The 22,396-nt window shown below is 40.3% G+C and overlaps 1 protein-coding gene and 1 non-coding gene across 2 annotated transcripts in view; one reads left to right on the forward strand and one right to left on the reverse strand.

Annotated features, from left to right (window-relative positions):
- Positions 1 to 22,396, forward strand: part of LOC129645831 (24-hydroxycholesterol 7-alpha-hydroxylase) — an 83,658-nt gene that overhangs the window by 23,238 nt on the left and 38,024 nt on the right. The window contains exon 7 of the mRNA XM_055571273.1: positions 7,218 to 7,308. Coding sequence (XP_055427248.1) covers positions 7,218 to 7,308 — 91 coding nt within the window. The remainder of the gene's footprint in view (positions 1 to 7,217; positions 7,309 to 22,396) is intronic.
- On the reverse strand, positions 13,478 to 13,583 carry LOC129648051 (U6 spliceosomal RNA). Its single transcript, XR_008712653.1, has one exon. It is a non-coding gene; the product is annotated as a U6 spliceosomal RNA (small nuclear RNA).

Consider the following 22,396-nt stretch of genomic DNA (forward strand, 5'->3'; position numbering starts at 1 on the left):
CATGTTGGGCAACGTGCTTAATATCAGTGCTACAAAGATGAGTGAGTCTTGACCCCTGCCATTTATTGGGGAGAGAGTAGATAAATGGGTAGTTCAGTTAAAATTGAGCTGAATCCAGGTATCCTAGCCACAGCATAGGATCTTATGGAGGTAACAGACTCTCTGATCCTCTGTTCCCTTATTGGTAAAAAGGGATAGTAAAACTCCTAGTGTGGTCCTAGGTTTGAGCCTTTTAATAATCCATAACCCTCATTTTCTACAAGATTATTGTGAAGATTCAGTGAGATAAACCAGCTGCTACCCAGGCATCAGGAGTTCTTTGTCTTCCCTTGAACCCATTCTCCTGTGTATCCTTCCTGTTGGCATGATGTAGACCTGAAGCCTCCCCATGAGTGGAGCTGGTGACATTAGAACTTACCATACTTTTAAAGAAAGAGGAGTGTGGTTTTTTGTTTTTTTTTCTTTTGCAGTCACAGATAAGATTTGTTATAGCAGAAGGATACAAAGCAAAATCAGCAAAGGAAAAAGGGGAGTGGGGGGGATGAAGCCCAGAGAGAACCAGGTACAAGCTTCCAAGAGTCTTCTCCCTGCAGGGTCACACAAGACACACATCATTCCTCTAGCAATTAAGTTGTGACAAACTTTGGGAAGTGTTATGAACCAGGGAAGCTCATTAGAGACTCGGTGTCCAAGATTTTCTTGGGGGGTTGATCACAAAAGCACCCTCGGCCTAGCATCATCAACATTCCAGACTCTCAGAAGCCTCATTGTTTGCACAAAAATGTAGATGCACCGAGCTCCTCTTAGCAGTTCGGGTGGTGGGGATGAGAGCAGAGATTTTTTAACCATTTCCTTTTAAAACTGTTATGAATTAGAATAAAGCTACAAGACTTGTCTGACACTTCATGATCGATGCACAACTGTTTCCTGTGTCAGGAAGACTTTATGTTAGCTTAAGTTGCACTTATATAATTTGAGAGTTTAAAGGTTAAACTTTTTATGTGTTTGTTTTCTACTAAACAGGAACTTTTAACCCACGTATAATGTTAAATGTATTCTTTTTTCTTCTAACAAATAGAAATAAGATGTGTTAAATATTATTTGTTTCTCCTTCCTCTGGTAAAAGTTATGGAAGGCTTTCTAAGTATCAATATTTTGGTTTCCTGTAACCCATTATAAAGAAACTGAAAGTTGCTCAGTCATGTCCAACTCTGCGAGCCCATGGAGTACATAGTCCATGGAATTCCCTAGGCCAGAATACTGAAGTGGGTAGCTGTTCCCTTCTCCAGGAGATCTTCCCAACCCAGGGATCAAACACAGGTCTCCCACATTGCAGGTGGATTCTTTACCAGCTAAATCGCAAGAAGGGAAGCCCAAGAATACTGGAGTGGGTAGCCTATCCCTTCTCCAGTGTATCTTCCCAACCCAGGAAGCAAGCTGGGATCTCCTGCATTGCAGGTGGATTCTGTAAAGAGCAGAAATAGAAATTCTGGCTTCTCTGTTCAAGTGTGTGTCAGTCACTAAAATATCTATTTCATCTAGGGTAGGAGAAAGTAAAAACAGTCTACCCTTTCCCTTTCTTTATGTACCTCTAATACTATTCTCTGATTTTTCCTTATGCAATTCTTTTGGAAACTGATTAAGCCAGAGCAAAATTAAAAGGCAGATATCAAAAGCAACTCCCAAAGCAGCAACAAAAGTCAGTCCTGTCAGAGGATTAATTTTCAAGATCTCATTAGAAAGGACCCCCTGGAAGAAAGGGACACAAAGCCCCATTGATCTGACCCAGGGGAAGACAGTTTTTTGGAATCTGTTCCTGGCACTGGTGCGAAAGAATTTAAATCAATAATTTCGGAAAGCAAGTGTCTGATGATCAGTGAAAATTCCGTCTTACTGGTTCTTGTTGGCCCTTCCAAGAGGGAACTGGCGTGTAGGCAGAGACCCTGAACTGGCTTTTGAATCAAGTCCAATGCCAAATCACAGCGCCGTATGAGAGTGGGCCAATTGTTTAACTGCGAGCCGTAGTGTCCATATCTATAAGATAGGATGAATGTTATCTGCCTCATAGGATATTGTGACCATTATGTTTTTAAGGAGTGGAAAGTGCCTTATAGTTCCTGGCTCAAAAAGCATTCACTTTATTTTCTTATAAAAAGCAACACCATGGTTTCAATCAGTCATTTTGTTCAGTGGCCCACTAATAATGAACTGCTTTGGCTTCCAAAACTTGACCTCTCAGATGCCCTAGGGTGAGAGTAGCTACTGCTGTTCCCAGCTTCTGTAATCTCCCACCGTGGCCTGGAGAGCCTCCAAAAGCCCTGCCAGAGGTGTGGATTATGGGGCCTGTGCTTCCCTGGTGCCTGGATCATATTCTACTCTCTGCTGTGTCTCAAGGGCCATGGAACTCAGAGCTCAGGCATCAGATGGGCTTGGTACAGGGCTCCAGGAGGCTCTGTTATGAGACCAAGGTCTTGGTGAACTTCGGTGGACTGGTCCAAGATATTAACCACGATTTATGAAATTATTTCTACAGGAAACCCATTTCCAAAGTCCAAGAAATTCCTGACTACCAAATAAACTTTTCAGGAACATTGTTCCAAACCAATCACAAAGTTGATGTTTTACCTGTTCAATCTGCTTCTCTGAGGCTCTTTCTAAACACTTTCAATGGTGATGGTCCCCCACCCCTCCCCATCCCACACTCAATTCCCACAGCATTTATTGTCTGTACCATCTGCTGCCTGTATATTTAGCTCATTTTTTTCTCTTGTCTCTCTCTCATACTTTCAACAGATGTGAAAGTCCTTTGGGCAGGAAGTATGTCTTCTGTAAGTTTTGTGTTTACCATGATTGGTAGAAGACTGTCTGGCCGGTTATAGAGATTCCACCAATATTTGTTAAGTGTTTCATTTGTTGGTTGGCTTGTTTTAATTTGGCTGTGCTGGGTCTGAGCTGTGGCACACGGGGTCTTCGGTCTTGGTCACGCCATGTGGAATCCTTAGTTGCAGCGTGCGAACTCTTCGTTGTGGAATGTGAGCTCTAGTTCCCGGACCAGGGATCCATCCTGGGCCCGCGGCATCGGGAGCTCAGAGTCTTAGCCACTGGATAAGCAGGGACACCCTCTAGTAAATCTAGTTCTGAATGGAAGAACAAATGAGGCTGAAAAACACGCTCAGTTCATCTTCTCCCTGATTCAACGGGCAGAGCTTTCCTCCCCATCTCTTCTTTCCTATGTTCGTACCTTTTCAAGATGATGGAAAGGCATTTTGGTGGCTGCTTCTGAAGCTCAGTGAGTCCAGTGGTCCTTCTTCTTTTTCCCCAGCCCTCACCATGGATGTGACCCCTTTGACAAAACATGAACTGGTACTTTTGGGAGAAGTTTTGAACTCTTTTGTCAAATGTCAAATCCCAAGGTCACATATTCTTATTGGTTGACTCAGTCATGTGTATAAACTTCTTATGCATCATTGCTCTTCTCTGTCCCTTTCTGTTTAAAAGAGTGATTTTTTTAATTTAAAAGATTTTATGTAGAATATAATATATATTTTTAGAAGAAAATCTGTTAAGAAAAGGGGCATCAAAGACAGTAACTAACACCACTGTACAACCATTTATTCAGTTTAACTGAATTCCTTGAGTTTGCTTTAAAAATAAGTAATAGCCAATTTTAGTCGATCTCTAAAACTGTAATTAACCACATAAAATTTTAAACCCCTCTTTTGTATAACTGAAAATCTATGCAGTATCACTAAGATATATTTTCCCCCCACTTGAACTCTGAGTCTTTAATTAACAAGCCCTACTGTATAGCATAGGGAACTATATTCAATATCCTATAAAACCCTAATGGAAGAAATATGAAAATATATGTAATATTGTATTAATTTCTGCTGTACAGCAAAGTGATTTAGTTGTATATACATGTATACATGCTCCCAGGTCGATCAATGTTAAAGAATCCACCTGCCAAGCAGGAGACACAAGAGACACAGGTTCAATCCCTGGGTCTGGAAGATCCCCTGGAGGAGGAAATGGCACCCCCCTCCAGTCTTCTTCCCTGGGAGAATCCCGTGAACAGAGGAGCCTGGTGGGTTACAGTCCATGCAGTCACAAAGAGCCGGACACAGCTGCAGCAACTGACCATGCACGCACCCACGTGTATACATATATGTACCAATATATATAACGAAATCACTTTGCTGTACAGCAGAAATTAATTCAACATTATAAGTCAATTTTACTTCAATGCAATAAATTTTTAAAAAAACGGATTGAGTATGGAGTGGCTATTAATTAAATCCAGTAATTCCAGTAATTCAGCACTTCCCCTATAGATAATGTAGAAAGGGCCCATGTCGGGAGAAGGTGAGGAGAGCTCACTGAGCATGTTTCCTCTAAAATGAACTAGTTGATATCTTGGGTAAGTGTGTCCTAATCCGAATACACCACACAGAGTGAGTGGGTCTTGGGCTTGTAGAGGCCTCAATTCTCCGTTCCCTTTGCTTGTGTAAACAGCACCGTGTTTATCCCCACAGTATCAGTCTAGTGTCACAAAGGGGACAGCAATGAGTAGGATGGAATTTGGTTTTGTCCAAGCACTTCCCTGGTGGCTCAGTCAGTAAAGAATCTGCCTGCAATGCAGGAGACCTGAGTTCGACCCCTGGGTTGGGAAGATCCTCTGGAGGAGGGCATGGCAACCCACTCCAGTATTCTTGCTTGGAGAATCCCCATGGACAGAGGAGCCTGGCAGGCTGCAGTCCATGGGCTCGCAAAGAGTTGGACACGACTGGGCGACTGAACACAAGCACTTCCTTTCAGTTGCTTGCTCTCCCTCTTCTGACCACAGAGGGGAGCATTGGGATCATTTAAAGACGCTTAGCAGTCTCTCAGGACGGACAAAAAAGCTTGAATGACACAAAGTGTTAGACATCTGAGTCTTTTCAGGATTGGTTTTTCTAGATGAATTCTTTCACAATATGTGTTTACAAAAAAAAAAAAAAAAGGATGAAAGGGAAACCCAAGCTTCTTTTAATGATTTGGTATGTTTTCTTTAATGTGTAATCTAAAATAGAAGCAAAAACATCTACCTGAACTAAGGGAAAATTTTTTTGTTTTTTTTTTTTCAATTAAATTGTAGTTTATTTGGGGCTTCCCAGGTCGCTCAGTGGATGAAAATCTGCCTGCAGTGCAGGAGACGCCAGAGATGTGGGTTCAATCCCTGGTCGGGAAGATCCCCTGGAGGAGGTCTTGGCAACCCACTCCAGTAGTTTATTTACCATATTGTGTATAGTTTTAGGTGTACAGTATAGTGATTCAGTCTTTTTTCAGTTATGCTTCATGATATGTTATTGCAAGATAATGGGTATAATTTCCTGTGCTGTCCAGGGCATCCTGTTTCTTATCTGTCTTAGTAATTTGTATCTGTTAATCCCATACCCCTAATTTGTCCTTCCGCCTTCTCTCTCCCTTTGTTAGCCACAATTTTGTTTTCTATATCTATGAGTATGTTTCTGTTTTTCCTGTACATTCATTTGTATTTTTTTTTAAGATTCTACATATAGGTGATATCATACAGTATTTGCCTTTTTCTGACTTATTTCATAAGCACAATATTCTCTAGGTCCATCCATGTTGCTGAAAATGGCAGTGTTTCATTCTTTTTATGGCTGAGTAATATTCTATTGTGCATATGTACTGCTGCTACTGCTGCTGCTGCTGCTAAGTCGCTTTAGTCGTGTCCGACTCTGTGTGACCCCAGGGATGGCAGCCCACCTGTCCCTGTGATTCTCCAGGCAAAGACACTGGAGTGGGTTGCCATTTCCTTCTCCATTGCATGAAAGTGAAAAGTGAAAGTGAAGTCGCGCAGTCGTGTCTGACTCTTAGCGACCCCATGGACTTCAGCCCACCGGGCTCCTCCGTCCATGGGATTTTCCAGGCAGGAGTACTGGAGTGGGGTGCCATTGCCTTCTACATCTTCTTAATCCAATTATCTGGGTGATTGGATTGCTTCTATGTCTTGGCTATAGTAAATGATGCTGCTATCAACATTGGGGTACATGTATTTTTTTGAATTAGTGTTTTCATATTTTCTGGATGTATACCCAGGAATGAAATTTTTGGCTCATATGGTAGTTCTAGTTTTAGTTTTGTAAGGAAGCTCCATACTGTTTTCCATAGTGGCCGCACCAGTTTACATTCCCAGCAGCAGTGTACGAGGGTTTCATTTCCTCCACACCCTCTCCAGCATTTGTTATTTGTAGACTTTTTGATGACAGTCATTCTGACCAGTGTGAGGGGATGTGTCATGGTGGTTTTGATGTACATTTCTCTAGTAATTAGTAATGTTGATCATCTTGTTCATGCGCTTGTTAGCCATCTGTATGTCTTTGATGTTTAGCAGTATAATTTTATTGGTTGGTGATATTTTCTTGGTTGTGCTATTTTATAATACCACAATGAGGAAAGATGTGAAATAATTTTGTTTGGCCTAGAGCAAGAACTTGCAAACATACTGTATTCAGTAATACTCTATAAACTTCAAGCATCCTTACTCAATAGGGTGTGAAAGAACCCTATTTTGGGTAATGAGTTATGATATAGTTTCTGAGGCTTATTTAAAATTATCATGTTTCATTTGCAGAGTATATGATTTGCTAATTTATTTGTATTTCAAAGAGATTGAATCTTTAAAAATGTCTTTGTTTTGGACTAACTTGCTTAAGTGTCATAACTTGTTTCTGAAATTCTAATATGTGCTGGTGTAATATTTTATATTGTATATTGCTGCTGCTAAGTCGCTTCAGTCGTGTCCAACTCTGTGCGACCTCATAGACGGCAGCCCACCAGGCTCCCCCGTCCCTGGGATTCTCCAGGCAAGAATACTGGAGTGGGTTGCCATTTCCTTCTCCAATGATATTGTATATTAGTAAAATAAAAATCCTGATTCCCCCCCCCTTTTTTTTTTTGTAGTGAAGATAGTTTACTCTGTATAAACAATATATTAAAACTGTAATGGCAGAATAATATTGTAAAGTTAATCCCTCGGAGATATATAACATCTCTTTGTTCGTAACATCTAGTTGTTTTCAAAGATACTCTTTACTAACATGTTTTTAAGTTTAACTTCAATATTTTAACTGTTTGTGGCTAATCCTGTATATTCTTTTGTTCACCTTCAGAGAAGGTTATATTTTTTGACACATGTTTTTCTTTTTAAGGTTGCATTTTGGACATTTGCATTTGTCCTTTCTCATCCCAATATCCACAGGACCATTATGGAAGGCATATCATCTGTGTTTGGCACAGCAGGTACTAACACTGAATTAAATTGCATAATTGCAGTAACATCTAATAATGTGTGCTTGTCGCACATTCTGGGCAAAGTTAAATGCTCATAATTTAATAGAATTTCAAAATAATCCAAATTGAACATAATTTTATATGTTTCAAAATATAAGTTGATCAGGTAGAATCTTAGAATTTAATTACTGTCAGAGATTTTAGAATTCATCTGGACCAACTCCCTTGTTTCCAAATAATGAAACAGAGAGATTATAATTTGCCCAACTTGCCTGATTAAACTCAAGTGTAATACACAGGGCTTTTCTTCTAATCTCCTGGCCCATTGCCTTAACTGAACTCCAAGTCCATAGTTTTGGAATTCAGGATTTTCCAGATTTTATAAAAGTAATATGGTGCATATTCTTTATGCTACTTAACAGTACTAATGGGATATGGATGATAGTTCCAAAGGAACTTTTAAAATGTTATAATTTTTAAAGGTTTTGTGGCTTTGAACTGCAGGTAGAGATTTCTACTTTGCCATTTTAGTTCAGATTTGAGCTCATCAATTGTCATCTGTTTTAAAAAAAACAGACGCTTGAATGGAGAAAATTCCAGTCCTTGGTTATTCAGCGTTATTTTACCTGTTTGAGAGTGGATTTACAAAAAAAAAACAAAAACAACTTTAATATGTCAAATTATGTATTCTGATGTGAAAAAGAAACAAAAAATGAATGGTACTCTTAGAAGAACACAAAATAATAATAGGGCAAAGTGATGTGATGACAATTAACAGTTATTCCCTTCTCCCCTTTGTGATTGCTGAAAATATTTTATTTGGATTTTTAAACTTATTTTGACTATTTCCTTTCAAGTTAAGCCAAAAATCAAATTGGCTTGGCCAACATGGATATGGAAGCCGTATTGCCTCTGAGATTTGAGTGTGAATCGGCCACTGCTAGGTCATATTTCATGGACGTGATGAGCATTAGAATCATCGAGTCCCGACAACGCTAACAAGTTAGATTCTGGAATTATTACAGTGGTGGACGTAAGACAAGATGACTTGCGTTTATGGAGCTTATATCTGCAAAGCTAACAGAAATGTGCATGCCTGTGTGTCTATACATGACAAAGGGAATGCATCCTTGATCATCACATACTCTCCTTTATCTTACCAGAGTCTTTTCCTGACACAGTGTTCTCCAAAATCCTGGTCTTTCAGAAATAGAAAGGTAGTATGGGTAGTGCTTGGAATAATACAAGAAGTCTACCTGACCCAAAGGCCACAGTAGAAGCATAATGTTTATCAAAATTTTTACTGCGTTTGAATCTTGAACTCTAAAACACAGTTCTAAGGAAGAAGGACAAAATCTTTTGTCTTTTTCTATATTCCTGTTTTAGAACCTGTGCTTCCCTGGTGGCTCAGAGGTTAAAGCATCTGCCTGCAATGCGGGAGACCTGGGTGTGATCCCTGGGTCGGGAAAATCCCCTGGAGAAGGAAATGGCAACCCACTCCAGTATTCTTGCCTGGAGAATCCCATGGATGGAGGAGCCTGGTGGGCTACAGTCCATGGGGTTGCAAAGAGTCGGACATGACTGAGCGACTTCACTTTCACGTCGTTCTCCTCTAACAGGCTTCCCAGGGGTTGCTAGTGGTAAAGAACCCTCCTGCCAGTGTAGGAGATGTAAGAGATGCAGGTTTGATCCCTGGTTGGGAAGATCCCCTGGAGCAGGGCATGGCAGTCCACTCCAGTATTCTTGCCTGGAGAATACCCGTGGACAGCCAAGCCTAGTGGGTTACAGTCCATACAGTCACACAGAATTGGACAAGACTAAAGCAACTTAGCATGAACACATTCCCCTCTAACAGAAAAAAAAACAACCAAACTTCAAATAGGTACCAGTGTACTAGCTATATTGTGCCCGAGCTTTCAGTTTATAAGACTCTTGTAGGACTGAAATTAGTCTATAATGTATCAAACATTTTTTGCCATGCTTATACAGAATCAGTTCATGTCAATTCATGAATATGATGTAGCAGTTCAAGAATTTGGATAATGGGAGAGGAAGCCACAGATATTTGGAAGTTGCTATCAGGGGACATACCCATATGCCCAAACAAAGGATTCTGTCAAAGGAGGAACGTTAAAAGTGGATGAAATAACCTGACACAGCATGACATTTCTCCCATTTTTATGCTTTTTTTCTATTAGAAGATTGCCTTTTCCTTCTTTGAAGATGTCTTTAGTGAATTTCCAACTCAGAATCTCACTAGCCTCACCACTAGAGCCCATCTCAGACATTTTCCCCAACTTTCTTATACAATAAGTCTTAGGGTAAAGCTGCTATTAAATACTTGGTCCTTTATGTCTGGCTTCTTTCATTTGGTATAATGTTATATTTTGTATGATGATGTTATAGATTAGCTGATTTTCATGTTTCAACCCCCTTGCATTCCTGAGATAAATCTTTAGTCATGGTTTATAATTCACATAAAACATGATTTTTATATATGTTGCTGGATTCAGTCTGTTACTATTCTGTTGAGGAATTTTGCATCTTTATTAATAAGATATACTGATTTATAGTTTTCTTTCTTGTGATATCTTTGTCTAGTTTTGCTATCAGAATCAGTTCGGTTCAGTTACTCAGTTATGTCTGACTCTTTGCGACCCCATGGACTGCAGCACACCAGGCTTCCCTGTCCATCACCAACTCCCGGAGCTTACTCAAACTCATGTCCATCAAGTTGGTGATGCCGTCCAACCATCTCATCCTCTGTCGTCTCCTTCTCCTCCCGCCTTCAATCTTTCCCAGCATCAGGGTCTTTTCCAATGAGTCAGTCGTTCACATTGGGTGGCCAAAGTATTGGAGTTTCAGCTTCAGCATTAGCCCTTCCCATGAATATTCAGGACAGATTTCCTTTAGGATGGACTGGTTGGATCTCCTTGCAGTCCAAGGGACTCTCAAAGATCTACTCCAATACTACAGTTCAAAAGCATCAATTCTTCGGTGCTCAGCTTTCTTTGTAGTCCAATTCTCACATCCATACATAACTACTGGAAAAACCAGAGCCTTGACTAGATGGACCTTTGTTGGCAAAGTAATGTCTCTGGTTTTTAATATGCTGTCTAGGTTTGTCATAGCTTTTCTTCCAAGGAGTATCTTTTAATTTCATGGCTGCAATCTGCAGTGATTTTGAAGCCCCAAAAAATAAAGTCTGTCACTGTTTCCATTCTTTCCCCATCTACTTGCCATGAAGTGATGGGACCAGATGCCATGATCTTACTTTTTTGAATGTTGAGTTTTAAGCCAACTTTTTCACTCTCCTCTTTCACTTGCATCAACAGGCTTTTTGATGCAAAGGCTCCTCACTTTCTGCCATAAGGGGGGTATCATCTGCATATCTGAGGTTATTAATATCTCTCCCGACAATCTTGATTCCAGCTTGTGCTTCTTCCAGCCCAGCGTTTCTCATGATGTACTCTGCTAGTAGTTTTGTGGGTAAAGCATCTGCCTGCAATGCAGGAGACCAGGGTTTGATCCCTGTTTTGATCCCCGGGAGAAAGAAATGGAAACCCACTTCAGTATCCGTGCCTGGAAAATTCCATGGACAAAGAAGCCTGGTGGGCTATAGTCCATGGGGTCTCAAAGAGTTGGCCACAACTGAGTGACTAACACACACACTCTGCAGGGTGACAATATACAGCCTTGATGTACTCCTTTCCCAATTTGAAACCAATGTGTTGTCCCATGTCCAGTTCTAACTGTTGCTTCTTGACCTGCATACAGATTTCTCAGGAGGCAGGTCAAGTGGTCTGGTATTTCCATCTCTTGAAGAATTTTCCACAGTTTGTTGTGATCCACACAGTTAAAGGCTTTGGCATAGTCAATAAAGCAGAAGTAGATGTTTTTCTGGAACTCTCTAGCTTTTTTGATGACAATTTGATTTCTGGTTCCCCTGCCTTTTCTACATCCAGTTTGAACATCTGGAAGTTCACAGTTCACATACTGTTGAAGCCTGGCTTGGAGAATTTTGAGCATTACTTTACTAGCATGTGAGATGAGTATAATTGTGTGGTAGTTTGAACATTCTTTGCATTGCCTTTCTTTGGGATTGGAATGAAAACTGGCCTTTTCCAGTCCTGTGGACACTGCTGAGTTTTCCAAATTTACTGACATATTGAGTGCAGCACTTTCACAGCATCATCTTTCAGGATTTGAAAGAGCTCAACTGGAATTCCATCACCACCACTAGCTTTGTTCGTAGTGATGCTTCCTAAGGCCCACTTGACTTCACATTCCAGGATGTCTGGCTCTAGGTCAGTGATCACACCATTGTGGTTATCTGGGTCATGAAGCTCTTTTTTGTATAGTTCTTCTGTGTATTCTTGCCACTTTTTCTTAATATCTTCTGCTTCTGTTAGGTTGATACTATTTCTGTCCTTTAGTGATCCCATCTTTGCATGAAATGTTCCCTTGATATCTCTAATTTTCTTGAAGAGATCTTTAGTCTTTCCCATTCTGTTGTCTTCCTCTATTTCTTTGCATTGATCGCTGAGGAAGGCTTTCTTATCTCTCCTTGCTATTCTTTGGAACTCTGCATTCAGATGCTTATATCTTTCCTTTTCTCCTTTGCCTTTAGCTTCTCTTCTTTTCTCAGCTATTTGTAAGTCCTCCTCAGACAACCATTTTGCCTTTTTTCATTTCTTTTTCTTGGGGATGGTCTTGATCCCTGTCTCCTGTACAATGTCAGGAACCTCCGTCCATAGTTCATCAGGCACTGTCTATCAGATCTAATCCCTTAAATCTATTTCTCACTTGCACTGTATACATAAGGGATTTGATTTAGGTCATACCTGAATGGTTTAGTGGTTTTCCCTACTTTCTTCAATTTAAGTCTAAATTTGGCAATAAGGAGTTCATGATATGAGCCACAGTCAGCTCCCAGTCTTTTTTTTGCTGACTGCATAGAGCTTCTCCATCTTTGACTGCAAAGAGTATAATCAGTCTGATTTTGGTATTGACCATCTGGCGATGTCCATGTGTAGAGTCTTCTCTTGTGTTGTTAGAAGAGGGTGTTTGCTATGACCAGTGTGTTCTCTTGGCAAAATTCTATTAGCCTTTGCCCTGCTTCATTCCGTACTCCAAGGCCACATTTGCCTGTTACTCCAGGTGTTTCTTGACTTCCTACTTTTGCATTCCAGTCCCCTGTAATGAAAAGGACATCTTTTTTGGGTGTTAGTTCTAGAAGGTCTTGTAGGTCTTCATAGAACCGTTCAACTTCAGTCTCTTCAGCGTTACTGGTTGAGGCATAGCTTGGATTACCATGATATTGACTGGTTTGCCTTGGAAACGAACAGAGATCATTCTGTCGTTTTTGAGATTGCATCCAAGTACTGCATTTCGGACTCTTTTGTTGACCATGTTGGCTACTCCATTTCTTCTAAGGGATCCCTGCCCACAGTAGTAGATATAATGGTCATCTGAGTAAATTCACCTATTCCAGTCCATTCGCTGAGTCCTAGAATGTCGACGTTCACTCTTGCCATCTCCTATTTGACCACTTCCAATTTGCCTTGATTCATGGACGTGACATTCCAGGTTCCTATGCAATATTGCTCTTTACAGCATCGGACCTTGTTTCTATCACCAGTCACATCTGCAACTGGGTATTATTTTTGCTTTGGCTCCATCCCTTCATTCTTTCTGGAGTTATTTCTCCACTGATCTCCAGTAGCATATTGGGCACCTACCGACCCAGGGAGTTCCCCTTTCAGTATCCTATCATTTTGCCTTTTCATACTGCTCAGTCATGCCTAACTCAGTTAGTTGCTCAGTCATGCCTAACTCTTTGCAACCCCATGGACTGCAGCCCACCAGGCTCCTCTGTCCTTGAGATTCTCCAGGCAAGGATACTGGAGTGGGTTGCCATTTCCCTCTTCAGGGGATCTTCCTGACCCAGGGATTGAACCGAATCTCCTGCACTGCAGGCAGATTCTTTACCAACTGAGCTACAAGGGAAGCTATATATATATATATATATATATATATAGTGAATTGGTTACCACAATAAATTTAGTTAATTCCATCACCACATGTATGTTCTTATGATGAGAACTTTTAAAGACGAACTTAAGTAAGTATCAAATAGATAATACAGTATTGTTAACTATAGTTACCATGCTGTACGTTACATCAGTAGAACAACAAAATTTTAGTGTCATCCTTACACAGGAGCCATGTTAATCTTCTCTGTATCTTTGCAATTTTAGTATATGTGTTGCTGAAGTGAGAACTATATAATTCTTCTTGGAGTTTGTGTCTTCTTAGGAGTTTGTCTATTTCATGTAAGTTATTTAACTTGTTGGCATACAATAGTTCATGGTTTTCCCCATAATCTTCTTTATATCTGTAAGTTCTCTAGGAAAATATCTCCCTCATCCATGGTTTTAGTAATTTGTGCCCTCTTTCTTTTTTCATGGTCCGTGTAGCTAAAAGGTTGTCAAATTTTTTTTTTTTTTCGGAGAGCGAACTGACGGTTTTGTTGATTTGATCTTATTTTTACTATTGATTGTCTATTCTCTATTTCATTATTTCTGTTTCAATCTTTGTTATTTAACCTTTTGTCTCTCCTTACCGATATTCTCTATTTAGTTCTTTAGACACGATTTCTTTAATTCTTTGAATATATTTAAAATATCAGATTGAACAACTTTCCTTAGTAAGTCCAATATTTGAGTTTCTTCAGGAACAGTTTCTGCTGATTGCTTTTTCCCTGTATGGTCTATGTATGCTTGATACACATCACATTTCATATTTTTGTCATGTGTCTTGCAATTTTTTGTTGAGAACTGGGCATTTGAAATAATATACTGTGGTAACCCTGGAAATCAGATTCTCCTCTCTGTTCAGAGTCTTTTTTTTTTTTTTTTTATTGCCACTTGTTATTTTTCCTTGTTTGTTCACAGAGGTAAACTCTTAAAAATATTTGATGTTGTTAAATGCTATGTGAAAAAGAAAACAGCAGATTAGGGATGATCAGGAGTGCCAGAATTGGAGAAAAGTGCAAGTGGCTCAGTCATGTCTGACTCTTTGCGACCCCATGGACTATACAGTCCGTGGAATTCTCCAGGCCAGAATACTAGAGTGGGTAGCCTTTCCCTTCTCCAGGGGATCTTCCCTACCCAGAGATCGAACCCAGGTCTCCTGCATTGCAGACAGATTCTTTACCAGCTGAGCCACAAGGAAAGTCCAAGAATACTGGAGTGGGTAGCCTATCCCTTCTCCAGTGGATCTTCCCAAACCAGGAATGGAACCCGGGTCTCCTAGATTGCAGGTAGATTCTTTACCAAATGAACTATCAGAGAAGCCCAGAAGGAGGTGGTAGCATTAAATAGTTGGATCAGAGCTGACCGTCCCGGAAAGGTGAAATTTGAGCAAGGACTTACAGATGGTTAGGAGTTAGCACATATCTGGAAGAGAAGCCTGTTAGAGTTAGATATTGCAGGTGCGGCCTCACTGCATTCTCACAAAACTCTTGCAGACATTCACTTTGGGTCCTGTTTAGACTGTGTTTTCAAGCAGTTTTCTTTTCTAATTTAGGATTCCCACTGTGAGCGTCTGCCCAAGAGCAGAAGGTCATTCCATCTTAAGAACAAACAATAACAAATAAAAATGCACTTAAATTGTTACCTGGTTGCATTTGACCCTTTTCACCTACTTGTTTTGAATTAGGGTAGCATACACAGCGGAGAAGGCAATGGCACCCCACTCCAGTACTCCTGCCTGGAAAATCCCATGGACGGAAGAGCCTGGTAGGCTGCAGTCCATGGGGTTGCTAAGGGTCGGACACGACTGAGCGACTTCATTTTCACTTTTCACTTTCATGCATTGGAGAAGGAAATGGCAGCCCACTCCAGTGTTCTTGCCTGGAGAATCCCAGGGACGGGGGGAGCCTGGTGGGCTGCCGTCTCTGGGGTCATACAGAGTCGGACACGACTGAAGCGACTTAGCAGCAGCAGCAGCAGCATACACAGCACACTGGTTTGTTTTTTGTGATTTTTTTTGCCTGTGTGTTTTGTTTTTGTTTCTTGGTGGCCATTCACCTGTAATGCACATTTAGTTGAGGGGAAAAAATAATAAATTTTTTTCTGTTAATTTAAAGTAAATCAGGTTAATTAACAGAAATACACCTGCATAGAAATAATTCCATAAAACATCAGGAATTGTTTTTTTGTCTTACATAAAAATCATGATTTGTGGATCATAAAAGACACAGTACAAAATTTTCATTGGATTATAATTTTTGTTTGAAAATTTGATTCATGCCTTTCTACCCTGTCACTTAGTGATTATGTGACTTTGGATAAAAGATAAAAGTTACTCAGAGCCAACCAATAATATTTCTTGATACCTCTGAGTCCTGATTTAGCAGCAGTTCTGCCTGGGGACAGACCAACACTATCAAGTGACCAGATGCTGTTAGCTGGCGACACTGACTTGGTGGCCACACTCATCATGTACTGGTGAGAAAGGATTTTCTCTCATATTTATAAACAAGCATAAAAACTAGCAGAGGGATACATGAGGCTCAGGTCCTATGGTGATGTTCTGGGCAAATTTGATGTCATTTGCATCATTGTAATTAATTCATCAATTTTACCTCATAGCATTGAAACATTTACATTTATTCTTGAGGTCTTCTCTGCAGTCACCTCTTACCCATACTATAACATGTGTGCAATTTTTATCTGCTTGGCTGTGTCCCAGTATCTTCTTGTCTAACCTAGAACAACATTCTTGGAGGATTCCATCATGGTATATCAAAGACCTGAGTCCCTCCAGCTAACTAAAGAAGCTTATTCTCATCACCGCTTTGCAGCCTGCTAGGACTCAGTGGCTGATAGCCAAGGTTGTGTCTATGATAGAGTCTTGGTCTTTATGCCACACATCAACCAAAATATTGAAGAAAGAGATCATGTAGCAGAAGCTAAGGCCACTGCAGTGGAGTTATGAATGGAGAAAGGTTATTTTATTTATTTATTTTTTACATGATTACTAAGTTTAATTCAATAGATACACCCACTCCTGCCTGGTAAACATAACAGGCTCCTCTCAAGGTTACATTGTGATGTGAGTACAGGTTTCTTGTTTTCAGTGACAGCTTTACAAAAAAAGTGTTAGTTGCTCAGTCATGTCCAACTCTTTGTGACCCCAGGAGTCCGCCAGGCTCCTCTGTCTGTGGGATTTTGCAGGCAAGAACTGCTAGCCAGACAACATGAATCTAATATGGACATTTGGAAGGTCTAGCATATCACAGAGGAATTTTTTTACATTTACATCTCACTTTCCTTTGCTAGCCCAGCTTTTAAAAATCCTAGAATAAACTCAGAAAACATTAAATTATGACAGAGCTGTTCACAAACTACTTCTCATCCATCAATCTTGGAGAACATATGTACATTACCTAAGCAAATGTTTATTAATGCAGGAGATTTCATTGGAAACCTGCTCCAAATGTTTAATTTTGTTATCTTCTTTTCTCCTTGGACTTAAAGACCAAGATGGCATCATTTTTGGAGCTCAGAACTCATTACTTGCCAATCTGCTCATACAGGTACAAAGACCAGGGTGAAATTTCACATGTAGTATCTGACCCATGAGAGATTTCCCAGGAGGCTGGATTTCCTCCACTATTTTCTGCTTTGAATGCTTGAAGTGTGCCTTGTGACACTAACTCAGGAGATTTTGTGTGAAGTCATTCTGTCCTCATTTATTGCTTGGCTTCAGTAGGTGGAAAGAGATACCTCTGATGGCTGCAGATTATTTACAAGCTTGGAGATAGGTCCTATCTGGCACTTCTCATTTTATTAAGTCTTTCACTATCTCACTCCAGTGTAGCACAGTTAATCTGCTTTGTTTATTCTCTACATTTTTCATTCAGACACAGTTCTTTTCTCTGAGTGTTCCTTTAGAGAAGTATTCAGGCATTTGGAGAACCTTTTTTCCTCTTTAGAAAATGAGATAAAGGTATTCAAGCCAGGTCAACTTCTCTCCAGAGAACACAATCCAGAAATTTAGAATTATTATGCAGGATTTATAAAGAAAGGTATTTCTAGATCAAAGTTGATTTTTATCTTTTATTATCTACCCATTGTCATCTTATTTGTCAATATCTCTACCTTTTACTTATTATAAATTAGGTCATGTCCTTTATTCTTTGTAAAAGACCATCATAATTATGAAGCAGTCTTCATTGTATATTCCAGTAAATAGAGAAGTTGATAACCTCTTTTTAATATATGAAAGAAATATTTCTGAAGATAAATAGGATATTGTTTTTTCAGAAGAGAATCTTGTGTGGTTGTCTTGGTATAGTTGCATGAATCTTTTCTTTAAATGATATCATGGGATTTGGTATATTTTTATATGGGTGTGTATAAATAGAAGAAGTGGTGGGATCAATCTTTTGATTCTTGACTCTATCTTCTGTCTTAATAACCTGTTCTAAGCACCACTGCCGTCCTTGGCATCTTTCTCAATTCATTGTTATCGCTGCTTCGTTCATTCCTGGTCTGTAGTTATGAACATCCAACTGAAGCTGCTGATTAGCGTCTACCTCTGAAAGGTTATTGCTTATAATTTTTCAGTGGGTGTCAAGCGGAGTGCTGTGCACCAGTTAGCAATCCCAGGGGAGGACTCTAAACACTTCTGCCCAATGCATCTTGGTATCAGAGTTGTCGAGGATAACACAGTGCTGTCAGGCACTGGCTACAACAATGCTAAACTCACAAAGAGCAGAAAGAGAGCGAGATCAGCTTCAGCAGTGCGTGTGGGTCCCCTGTGGCCAGCGTGTCTCTCCCTGGAGCTAATGAAGAGGAGTTGGCCTCTGCAAACCCCTCTCACACCGCAGTGAAAGGAGCCCTGTCCTCATCCCTCTCGGGGCAGATGTAATGGGGGGTTGGACAGGTGCCTCATCCTGCCCTTGCATCAAGCAGAGACAAAAGAGTGTTTGCTGCCCCTGAAACAAGGAAAGGTATTCCCACACAAGGTGACGAGCCTGGCACAGGCTGTGTGGGCTCTTTGTGTCTCGTTGAGGAACAGTTCCAGGCTTAAGGTCCACCTTTGTATTGGGGTCGAAAGACTGAGCGTGAGACCACCTTTCCCAGCAATAGGAATCTGTGTTTTTGATAATAAGAATTTATCCTAAATCCTTCAAATGCCAAAAGTCACATCCACTGGAAAAGTCAGAAGAACCAGACCTGGGAGTTCAGGAATGACTGAGGTGTCTGGAATAAGGTGGTGGCTGGAGGGGGAGAATTGAAGGAGCTGCGACTTGCCAGGCTCCGGCTACAATCCCTAAAGCCCTAATGCCCATTTTCATCATCCATGGGCAATCTCTAGGCTTTTTGTTTGCTTTTTCCAGTCTGTATCCACCACAAACAGCTTAAGCTGTTTTTAAGCCTCCCTTTCCACTTTACTTCTGTTGTTCCTATTAATTTAACTGGTATTTTTCTTATATAAAGCTCTTGGTTTGGGGTAGGACCCTTAGAGAGGAAACTATTAATAACATTAAAAATACATATATATGTATATTTACAAAACAATTTAAATAAAGAAAAACACATATTATGTTCCTATATGGGAAGGTTTAATATCATGAAAATGCCAATTCAAATTAATCTATATTTAATTAATTATAAAAAGAAATCCAGTGGTTTGGAGGGGGAGGAAATTAATGAAGTGACTTAAATATTTTTTGAAGAAGAAATGTGATTAGAAAGACTATTAGAAGCATGAATTAGTAAGGCCATATTTTCCCAACCAGATTTTAAAACGTATTAGAAAGCTGCTGTAATAAGAGTATACAACTGCCACAGGACAAATAATTGACCATCATAGCCCTTGTTCGCTAACCTTTTGCTGCAATAAAGAGCAAATTCAGATTCTTTTCTTCCAAAGCTAAAAAAATATTATTAGAAAAAAGTCATTTTTCTATTTTATTTTACATTCTCGAGGTCAAAGTTTCTAAAACTATCAGCATTTGCAGTGAGTTAATATTCTACAGACCTGCAGTCATTAGAGAGACTATATTTATAGTCAGTTTATAGGGAAGAGCAGTGAACTAAAAAGCATGTAACACTACAGCCTAGCCTAGACTTTATAATCTTTCATCTACTCTCATCTGTTTTTCTTTTGATTTTTTAAGATAAATTTAACTTGTATCTTTCTCACAGAATTTTGTCTCACAGAACATGTATAATAATGGGCATGTACAGTTCATTCTAAAGGAGATCAGTCCTGGGTGTTCTTTGGAAGGACTGATGCTATAGCTGAAACTCCAATACTTTGGCCACCTCATGCGAAGAGTTGACTCATTGGAAAAGACTCTGATGCTGGGAGGGATTGGGGGCAGGAGGAGAAGAGGATGACAGAGGATGAGATGGCGGGATGGCCTCACCAACTCGATGGACATGAGTGTGGGTGGACTCCGGGAGTTGGTGATGGACAGGGAGGCCTGGCGTGCTGCGATTCATGGGGTTGCAAAGAGTCGGACATGACTGAGCGACTGAACTGAACTGAACAGTAATGAACATGCACAATGTAAAGGAAGGAAGCTGGTATTTTATAAGGAATAAAACCCAAAGAGTACCTTTTTTTTCCCCTCTATTGAACAAATATTTAGCGGTTCCAGATCAAGAAGGCAGAGTAGGAAGATCCTGAGCTCAGCTCCTCCTGTGGGCACATCAAGACTACAGCTACATGCGGAACGATTATCTCTGGGAATGACCTGAAGACGAGCACAGCAGATTTTCTGCAGCTTGGAATGTAAACAGAATGCCGTGTCAAGGTAGGCAGGAGGGTCAAAGATGCAGTCTAGACAGAACCTGTACCCAGAGTGCGTGACCCACTAGCGGGAGAGACATCACAACTGTGGAGGTGCCCTCTATGGAGTGAGGGCTCCAAGTCCCACCTGGGGACCCCCTTGGTACCTGCACAAGGAAGATGAGCCCCCATAACATTTGGCTTTGAAGACCAGTGGGGTTTACACTTGGAAGAGCTGGAGGGCTGTGGAAAACTGAGACTCTGCTCTTGAAAGGTTCACATGTAAACTCACTTGCTCTGAGTACAAGCACAGAGGCAGGAAAATGTGAAGGGCGCCTGGGTCATACCCTGAAGGAGGCTCACTAGTCATTTTGGGAGTGATGCTGGAGGGGTAGGGAGCTGAGACACTTTCTCCAGGGATGAGGGCGTTGGCAGGTGCCATTGAAGGTACCTCTCCTTCACCTAGCTGGCCCAGGACTGGCAAGCAACATTTCTGTCACTCTCCATCAACTAGCTAACACCATGTGCACCACCCCAGATTCTCCTGAGGACCCACCCTGCTCAACTACCCCCTTAGTGGCCCCTGCCCCACCTGGCATGTGACCTAGCTGGCACGGGCAACTGTACAGAGTGGCTCCACCTCTGGGGAGCGATTGCCTGCATACCATGAGCCCATAGCAGTCAATAGAGCCACACAGCCCCAACCAGGGCACAATTGTGATCCAAACACAGCAGGAGGATGCACACAGCACACACAGGGGACACCCCAGAGCACCTGGCTCTGGTGACCAGGAGGAATTGCCCCACAGGACACCTTCTACAGAAGCCTACCCTTTCAACAACAGGAGCTGTAGCTCATCTACCTAATGCATACAAACAGACACACAGGCAAAATGAAAAGAGAAAGGAATTCTTACAAACCAAAGCCAAAGATCAAAACGTCAGAAAAAGAACTAAATGAGATGATAGCAATTTACCTGATAAAGTGTTCAAAATGATAGTCATCAGAATGCTCACCACAGTTAGGAGAGGAAGGGATGGACTCAATGAGGACTCGCAAAGACAGACTATATAAAAAAGACCCAGTCAGAACTGAAGAATTCAATAACCAAAATAGAAAATACAGTAGAGGAAATCAGCAGCAGATTAGTGGATGTAGAAGAACGGATCAGCAATCTGGAAAACAGGTTAGTGGAAACCACCCCATGAGAACAGCAAAAAGAAAAAATGAATAAAAACCGATGAGGATTAAGACTCCCTAGGACAACTACAAGCATACTAACATTTACATTAGAGAGGCCCCAGAGGAGAAGAGAGAAAGGGATGGAAAACCTGTTTGAAGAAATAATGGCTGAAAACTTCCCTCTCCTGGCGAACAAAACAGAAGACAAGTCCAGGAAGCACACAGAGTTCCAAACAAGATGAATCAAAGACACCCACACCAAGACACATTATAATTAAATGTCAAAAGTTAAAGACAGAGAAGAGTCTTAAAAGTTTTGTAGTATTTCTTTTTACATTTATAAGAATAAGTGCAGAAAAGAGTTTATTGCTATCCTCTTCTGGGAGACAAGTCACCAAATAAAATCTTCATCTCACTAAAATTTTCCAAAAATCTATAACCAGTATGTTCTCACTGCCTATAAATAACCAATGTTATAGGGTCATTGGGTGTATAAAACCTATTGTAAATGCTATTATCTACTTCAGGACATTTTATCCTTTCTTATTCTTTCTGAGATGTTCTAACCTTTTCCAGTGAATGCAGATTTCTTCTGTGAAGGAAACAGCAATTTTATAAATTTAGGAAAAATATTCCTGGAACAGAAGTATAATTGTTAAAATTCAATATTTGAACATTATATCTCATATTCCATTTTTTTAAATTCCTGAAATGAAGGATAGGGCATAAGATACTTGTTTTGTATTACTCTGGAATACTGTAGATTCTTTATTTATTGTTTCTCTTTAACTTTGTCTCTTCTCTAAAACCTGATTTTTTTTCAGGAGCTTAGAAATATGCCAAGAAACCAGTTTTCTACCTCTGCCACCTATTGATATCATTGCTTCATTACTTTTTAAGACAAATCACAGAAATACTGGGTTTTTTCAAAGGTGTTACATAGTTTCCCCAAATAACAGTATAAAGAAAACACTAACTTTTATTTTTTGATATTGCTTTTTAGAGAAATTATTATAAAATGTGGGGAGCAAATTTCATGACCAAATTTGGTAGGCATCATTGCTTAAGGTTATTACATCAGATCCTTTACTTTCTTCAACC

Source organism: Bubalus kerabau, chromosome 3, assembly GCF_029407905.1.
Source record: "Bubalus kerabau isolate K-KA32 ecotype Philippines breed swamp buffalo chromosome 3, PCC_UOA_SB_1v2, whole genome shotgun sequence".
Lineage (NCBI taxonomy): Eukaryota > Metazoa > Chordata > Mammalia > Artiodactyla > Bovidae > Bubalus > Bubalus kerabau.